The 8564-nt window shown below is 42.2% G+C and overlaps 1 protein-coding gene across 1 annotated transcript in view; it reads left to right on the forward strand.

The window, feature by feature from the left end:
- The first annotated feature begins 3829 nt into the window (after nucleotides 1-3829).
- LOC109058312 (tyrosine-protein kinase receptor Tie-2-like) overlaps nucleotides 3830-8564 on the forward strand; it is a 28486-nt gene continuing 23751 nt past the window's right edge. Inside the window, exons 1-4 of the mRNA XM_042723485.1 lie at nucleotides 3830-3835; nucleotides 6231-6600; nucleotides 6718-6828; nucleotides 7110-7324. Coding sequence (XP_042579419.1) covers nucleotides 3830-3835; nucleotides 6231-6600; nucleotides 6718-6828; nucleotides 7110-7324 — 702 coding nt within the window. The remainder of the gene's footprint in view (nucleotides 3836-6230; nucleotides 6601-6717; nucleotides 6829-7109; nucleotides 7325-8564) is intronic.

Consider the following 8564-nt stretch of genomic DNA (forward strand, 5'->3'; position numbering starts at 1 on the left):
AGGCTGTGGCTTTATTACACATGATGGTGGTGCTTCAAGCATATCAGACTGATCTGCTAAGAGACCTGGATAGAGGCGAAGGCCTTTTTCCTGAACAGGTAGCTGAGCTGCGCCGCACCACAGGCCTCTCTCCGGGCTACCAAGCAGGCCGCCTCTGCCAAGCGCAGGATTATGGCGGCCATGGTGGTCGCGGAGAGACTTTCTGTGGATGAACCTGGCAGACATCGGGAAGAAAGAAAAGGCTTTCTTCACGATGCTCAGGTTTCGCCTTCTGAACTTTTCGGTATTTCCGTTGAGACAGTGATCGAGAAGTTCGGGGAGACGAAGGCGCACTCCGCTGCTTTCAGATCCTTCGTTCCACGAAGGTCCGGGTCTGAGCCCGAACAACATAGGGGTCCTGGCCTGTCTCGATCTGAGGATCAAAGATGGGCACAGAAGGCTAGTGTCGCAACTCACGCTCCTCCCCCACCTGCGGGCAGGGGTAAGAGGAATTTGTGGTCACAAGGAGGTAAGCAGAACCTAAGGGATGTGATCCAGACGAAGGCAGCGTTCTCGTCTGAGTCAGAGTGATACTGAAGTATCTACTCGTTCCCTTTAGGGATTTTTAACTTCTGCTTTTATCCTCCCCTTCCTAATTCCCCTGTAACCACCAGCTCTCCACCTGGTCGAGGTTAGGTGGAAACCTCTAACGCATAACAGTCTCCTATGCTGGACCTATAATGTTTTTGGCTGGTTCTATGTTCATAGCAACCACCTTACTGATGGTCCGGACTAAAAGGAGGCACCCCTTGAGCGGGGCTCCAGCGCAGGAGGGTGGGAGTATAAAAATAACCCCTTTCTGTATATACTTATGTGTAAATTGCTGGTGGTTATGTGTCTACTAATAAACTCTGTGAGTTTCCTTTGCAGTGCTCAGTTACAGTGTTTACTAAACACTCGTCAGCACCAGCCATCCGGCTTCATGTTTCGGTATTAGGCGGCTGAGATCACAGGTTTCTGTGGGAGCCTCCTTGATCATCAGGCCTGGCACAGCATTGCAGGGAATTTAATGGATGTACAGCCAGGTCACCCTGAGGGGTCTCCTGGCCGCTTAGGTGCTGTCGCATCCAGCGGGAAGTGAAGGTGGCAGTTACAGAAGTCTTCTTGTATATGCTGCCTCAAGTGATGCTCCCCTCGCTAGAGGTTTGTAAAATTTGAGCTTGCCTCTCCCGTGCGGTTCAGTGCCTCTGAAAACCACATGGTGGTCAGTGTGCATGTGAACACTTTGCGCACTTTCTAAAAATCCACGTATTGGTAAGTGTGCACGCAAGGGTTACGTGCTCCACCTCGTTCCCTTTCTTGAGATGATTAGACCGTGGTTCCTTGGGCTCCATTCAGCCAGTGTGTATTCGTTTATACACTTCAAGCATCGCTTCCCCTCAAAATGAGGGGCTATTCGGGCGATTCTCGTGGTAGTTTAGCAGCGCTCCCCTTTTCCAAGAAGGGTCGCCAATGAGCGTGCTACTCTGGATTCAGGAGTTCTCCTCTCATATGAGACTGAGTTCACTGTTTTTACCCCAGAGCGCTCCAGCATTATTTTCACAGATCGAGTTGATGACTCTCAAACATACTGTTTTGAGATGCACTATTCCATCTATGAGCTGCTCTACCAGAGTGCCACGAGAGCCCTTCCTTAGAACAGTATTTGAAAATCCATGCTATGGTAAGTGTGCACGTAAAGTCTTTGCACACTTTCTGAAATCCACACTGTGGTAAGTTCGCACGCTAGAACTCTGCGTTCTTTATAAAATCCTATATGGTGAGGGCTTTGCGCGGTTGCTTCGTGCCCTTTCTTGAGCTGGTAAAAGCCCCCGTTCATCTTGGGCGCCACTCCACCCATGCATCCTCGGATACCTATCTAAACAGGGTGTTGCTACTGGAGATCTGTTGAGACAGCTCCTTCAGCAAGCTTTTGGAGGAAGCAAGCTGTAGCCCCTGTGTGACAGGCAAGACTTAGTATAAAATGCTAGGTTCCTAGCCGTATCCCTTTAAAGGAATCTTTCCTGATTCCAAGCCTTTAGCTCTACCACCGGGCCAAGGCCCCAACAATTAAGTTGGGTATGTAGCTTAGGCCTTTGGCCGTAAGGGGTATTGTCACAGACAGCCATCTAAACGTCCCCAGGGCAACTCCCATTGAAATGGTAGAGTTGGTACTTAGTGTTCGCCATGATTCTGGCCTGCACTCCCCTCAGCATGGCGGCGTGGGTATACTGTTCCACTTAGCGACCCCTAGAGGATGCAGTTCGAAGTTCCCTTGAAAGGGAACGTCTCATGTTACGAATGTAACCATGGTTCCCTGAGTAGGGAACAAGACACTGCGTCCTCTAGCTCCCTGCCATGCTTCGGACGCAAGCTTCAGACGAAGAAGTGAATGACGTGTTATCCCGGTGCCTGTTTTATAGTCGCAACGGTAGTGATGTCAGAGGCTGTCGCCGGCCAACTCGTTGGTGTTTTTTCATTGTATGCTTCAGACACGGGTCACGACGAGGTGTTCCCCTATAGCGACCCCTAGAGGACGCAGTGTCTCGTTCCCTACTCAGGGAACCATGGTTACATTCGTAACCTGAGACGTTATACATCACCTCGTTTCAATGCCATAATGGATTTGTATGGAGTCAAAATAATGCCGTATATATACGCAAAAAAATAGTTTTGCAAAAGAAAATAAGTTTTGCAAATGAAAATTAAAGTATTGAGGAAAATAATTTTGCTTTTTGCAAACAAAAATAAAGAATTGCAAAACATAAATGATACCACTCCGCGCGAAAGCAATGATTTTGCAATACATATTTTCCATGGTCATATCTATTATTTTATTTGCAGCACTGATTTTATTTTGCGTGTCAGTCTAGTTTGAGCTTGCGATGCCGTTTTTCCTTTGCGCTTCATTTTTCTGCGGATCTCGCTTTGTGGCGCTGTTTTGACGTGGGGGTGAAGTCAAGGGGCAAGGGGCGTGTACAACATGCCCGTAACATTTATGTTTTGCAATTCTTTATTTTTGTTTGCAAAAAAACAAAATTATTTTCCTCAATACTTTATTTTCATTTGCAAAAACATATTTTCTTTTGCAAAACTTTATTTTTTTTTGCCATATATATATATATATATATATATATATATATATATATGACATTATTTTGACTCCATAGATTTGTTGTCAGTATTGGACAGCTCAGAATTGCATGAGCTGTGTTACTGTGTTACTGGCTTTTAACAGAAGTATAATTTACTCAGGTATACACAGATTTACAGCAGAGGAACAATACGGACAATAATATGAGTCGTAAATGTACAGAGATGAGTTAGATAGTGAGTTAGATAAGCAGATTGAACAAACTGAAATGTAAAACAATGAGCACTGAGTGGGAGATGTTGCTGTGTCACTAGAAGAGCTCACTGAGGAGGTTCATGAGTGGTTCTGCAGGACAGTCCTAAGCCAGAATGGTTCTTTGATTCACTAAATAATGATGATTCCTGTCATGTTTCCGCAGGCAGAGCTCTAGACGTCTCAGATGTGACTCTGATCAATCCGGACCCGATCGTGTCCTCGGTCAACTCGCCGTCTCTGCTGTGTGTGAGCAGCGACTGGACTGTTTCTGGCACCGGATCACTGAGTTTGGGCCACGGTTCATCCTGACCAGGAAGCTCATGTCCTGAGCGCCAAACCGGACAGAAGCTACCACTCTGCCGCTAAAGTCACCTGGATGTCCCGCAATCACACCTTTGGAGCATTTTACTGCCAGCTCAAAAACTCTAACAGGAGTAAAATCTACACCCTACAAGATGCTCCATGAAGGTAATAACACTGACATGTGAGCAGTGCTTTGGCTCCTCTGAAGGGAAAGACTTGCGTTTGTTTATGCATACAACACCTGCACTTCTTAACCAGACGGGGTTTGACTGTTTCCTTTTCCTTCAGCTGCTTTCCTCCGCTGAATCTCTGACAATCACTGTTAATGAAGTGAAGACGTTAACATCTCTTACTCGATAAAGACATATTTACCAGAGGATACAGTCAGTCCGTAAAAACGGTGGGAACTCGGTTGTACATTTAATAAACAATATAAACAAACATCTGTGTCTTGTTTTATAGTAGTATAAGTCTCTATGCAGGCACTATAAAGATTTAAAATTTTTATTAATAATTATTTGCTTCTATTTATTTTGGCTTACAATTTCTATTTTTTTAAACTGCAATTACATGTGTTCAGTATTTATCACATAATCCTTGTGTTTTTCTGGCAAAAAATTCAAGATGTCAAACATTATAGTTTTTGTTGTTCTAGCTGATGTTTTTTGTTTTGTTTTTTCAGGAGTTTTATGAACACACATCACCCCAAGGGGATTTTATGGATGTAATTAATTACCAAATAATCAATGCAAAAGCCCAAACTCATGCTGGAATATATGCGATCCCAATACATTCTCTGGAGCTCCGTTCAGCTCAGCAATAACCCGACTGATCGTCAGAGTAAGTGCACAACCACTCTCATTAAAAGTGTTAAGAACCCTATATGGTGAGGGCTTTGCGCGGTTGCTTCGTGCCCTTTCTTGAGCTGGTAAAAGCCCCGTTTCATCTTGGGCGCCACTCCACCCATGCATCCTCGGATACCTATCTAAACAGGGTGTTGCTACTGGAGATCTGTTGAGACAGCTCCCTTCAGCAAGCTTTTGAGGAAGCAAGCTGTAGCCCCTGTGTGACAGGCAAGACTTAGTATAAAATGCTAGTTTCCTAGCCGTATCCCTTTAAAGGAATCTTTCCTGATTCCAAGCCTTTAGCTCTACCACCGGGGCCAAGGCCCCAACAATTAAGTTGGGTATGTAGCTTAGGCCTTTGGCCGTAAGGGGTATTGTCACAGACAGCCATCTAAACGTCCCAGGGGCAACTCCCATTGAAATGGTAGAGTTGATACTTAGTGTTCGCCATGATTCTGGCCTGCACTCCCCTCAGCATGGCGGCGTGGGTATACTGTTCCCCATAGCGACCCCTAGAGGATGCAGTTCGAAGTTCCCTTGAAAGGGAACGTCTCAAGTTACGAATGTAACCATGGTTCCCTGAGTAGGGAAAGAGACACTGCGTCCTCTAGCTCCATGCCATGCTTCGGACGCAAGCTTCAGACGAAGAAGTGAATGACGTGTTATACCAGTGCCTGTTTTATAGTCGCACCGGTAGTGATGTCAGAGGCTGTCGCCGGCCAACTCGTTGGTGTTTTTCAATGTATGCTTCAGACACGGGTCACGACGAAGTGTTCCCCATAGCGACCCCCTAGAGGACGCAGTGTCTCGTTCCCTACTCAGGGAACCATGGTTACATTCGTAAACTGAGACGGTTATACATCACCTCGTTTCAATGCCATAATGGATTTGTATGGAGTCAAAATAATGCCGTATATATACGCAAAAAAATAGTTTTGCAAAAGAAAATAAGTTTTGCAAACGAAAATTAAAGTATTGAGGAAAATAATTTTTGCTTTTTGCAAACAAAAATAAAGAATTGCAAAACATTTCTGCATACCGCGCGAAAGCAATGATTTTGCAATACATATTTTCCATGGTCATATCTATTATTTTATTTGCAGCACTGATTTTATTTTGCGTGTCAGTCTAGTTTGAGCTTGCGATGCCGTTTTTACCTCGCTCTTCATCTCTCTTCTGACATCGCTTTGAAGCCAAGTTTCAACGTGCGTGTTAAAACAAGCCTCCAAGGAACTTATACAACATGCCCGTAACATTTATGTTTTGCAATTCTTTATTTTTGTTTGCAAAAAAACAAAATTATTTTCCTCAATACTTTATTTTCATTTGCAAAACTATATTTTCTTTTGCAAAACTTTATTTTTTTTGCATATATATATATATATATATATATATATATATATATATATATATATATATGGCATTATTTTGACTCCATAGATTTGTTGTCAGTATTGGACAGCTCAGAATTGCATGAGCTGTGTTACTGTGTTACTGGCTTGTTAACAGAAGTATAATTTACTCAGGTATACACAGATTTACAGCAGAGGAACAATACGGACAATAATATGAGTCGTAAATGTACAGAGATGAGTTAGATAGTGAGTTAGATAAGCAGATTGAACAAACTGAAATGTAAAACAATGAGCACTGAGTGGAGATGTTGCTGTGTCACTAGAAGAGCTCACTGAGGAGGTTCATGAGTGGTTCTGCAGGACAGTCCTAAGCCAGAATGGTTCTTTGATTCACTAAATAATGATGATTCCTGTCATGTTTCCGCAGGCAGAGCTCTAGACGTCTCAGATGTGACTCTGATCAATCCGGACCCGATCGTGTCCTCGGTCAACTCGCCGTCTCTGCTGTGTGTGAGCAGCGACTGGACTGTTTCTGGCACCGGATCACTGAGTTTGGGCCACGGGTATCCTGACCAGGAAGCTCATGTCCTGAGCGCCAAACCGGACAGAAGCTACCACTCTGCCGCTAAAGTCACCTGGATGTCCCGCAATCACACCTTTGGAGCATTTTACTGCCAGCTCAAAAACTCTAACAGGAGTAAAATCTACACCTACAAGATGCTCCATGAAGGTAATAACACTGACATGTGAGCAGTGCTTTGGCTCCTCTGAAGGGAAAGACTTGTTTGTTTATGCATACACTGCACTTCTTAACCAGACGGGGTTTGACTGTTTCCTTTTCCTTCAGCTGCTTTCCTCCCTGAATCTCTGACAATCACTGTTAATGAAGGTGAAGACGTTAACATCTCTTACTCGATAAAGACATATTTACCAGAGGATACAGTCATCCGTAAAAACGGTGGGAACTCGGTTGTACATTTAATAAACAATATAAACAAACATCTGTGTCTTGTTTTATAGTAGTATAAGTCTCTATGCAGGCACTATAAAGATTTTAAATTTTTATTAATAATTATTTGCTTCTATTTATTTTGGCTTACAATTTCTATTTTTTTAAACTGCAATTACATGTGTTCAGTATTTATCACATAATCCTTGTTTTTCTGGCAAAAAATTCAAGAATGTCAAACATTATAGTTTTTGTTCTTCTAGCTGATGTTTTTTGTTTTGTTTTTTCAGGAGTTTATGAACACACATCACCCCAAGGGGATTTTATGGATGTAATTAATTACCAAATAATCAATGCAAAAGCCCAAACTCATGCTGGAATATATGCGATCCAATACATTTCTGGAGCTCCGTTCAGCTCAGCAATAACCCGACTGATCGTCAGGAGTAAGTCACAACCACTCTCATTAAAGTGTCTGGTAATGTGTAAAATCTATGCACTTGATGTTTAAATCATGTGTCATGATCATGTAGATTAATAACTCTACACCTCACTGTAAGTTGCACTATAAATATTTCATTGCTGGCCATTAAGTTGGTTAAATACCCATTTAGTGATTCATGGATTGGTAAGTCATAATACATTTGTCTGGACCTCCAGCAATATTTGGCTGCTTTAAACTGTTTGCAGGATGTGAGTCTGCATATCGCTCTGTATCAGGATCATGCTTTCTTAAGAGTGTTCACTGAATGCCTTGATTTATTTATTGACATAAAAATGTGATGAATAAACACAGTGAATCCTTCCACTGACCTGAACGCAATAATCTTTATGAAGAGATTATTAAAGATTGTTAATGGAGTCTGCATTCAGTCATATGGTTTATTCAGTGATCTGCTGGTGTCTGACGAATTAAAACACGTAATATTGACTTCAAACACACTTCTGATCTGTTTTATACAGGTCTTTTTAGTGATTTGTAATAATGGTTTTGAATTATATATTTTTTTTCTGCTAATATGAATGTTACAATATTGATCAATGTTTTTAAGAGTGCTGAAATGATTACCAATGATTTTCTGTCACAAAGTTAAATAAGCATACGTGTTTTCAGCTATTTGCCACGCCAGAAGTATGAGCTTATTTTAAATACCGGTCGTTTGTTGTGTAGTAACCAGGGTGTAAGGCTAGGTTTTTGTGGGCGCAGATATGTGTATGAAATCATGTTCTGCCTGCGCTATACGGAGGTTTGTGGTGATGATGTAACGGGAGAGAGAATGCATCTGAGCGCCAGGGTTTTAAGGGCCCACCCCACCTGTTGAAAACAGGTAACAATATTTGCTCCAAATACTCAATTGTCACATTATTTATTCTACAGCGTCACATGCAGAGTCAATATATTATATATGATTAATATATGATTGGTCAATATTGGTTAATATATTCACAGTAAGGGCTCATATCATGCAGAGTCAATATATTATATATGATTAATATATGATTGGTCAATATTGGTTAATATATTCACAGTTTAAACAGGAGAAGTAGGACAGATGTTTATATTCAGTGTTAGGCTGCTGTGGTGTGTGTGGTGTTGTGTATTTGATGTTTGTTGTGTTGTGTGTGTGTAGTGTGTGGGTCACCGTGATTTTGACAAGTAAGACATGTTCCTGGATCAACATTATTGTCCAAAAATATAGATTTAACCCAAATCCCTAACACCAAAACCTGACCCCGACTCATAA

The sequence above is a fragment of the Cyprinus carpio genome, chromosome B5 (genome assembly GCF_018340385.1).
Source record: "Cyprinus carpio isolate SPL01 chromosome B5, ASM1834038v1, whole genome shotgun sequence".
Taxonomy (NCBI): Eukaryota; Metazoa; Chordata; class Actinopteri; order Cypriniformes; family Cyprinidae; genus Cyprinus; species Cyprinus carpio.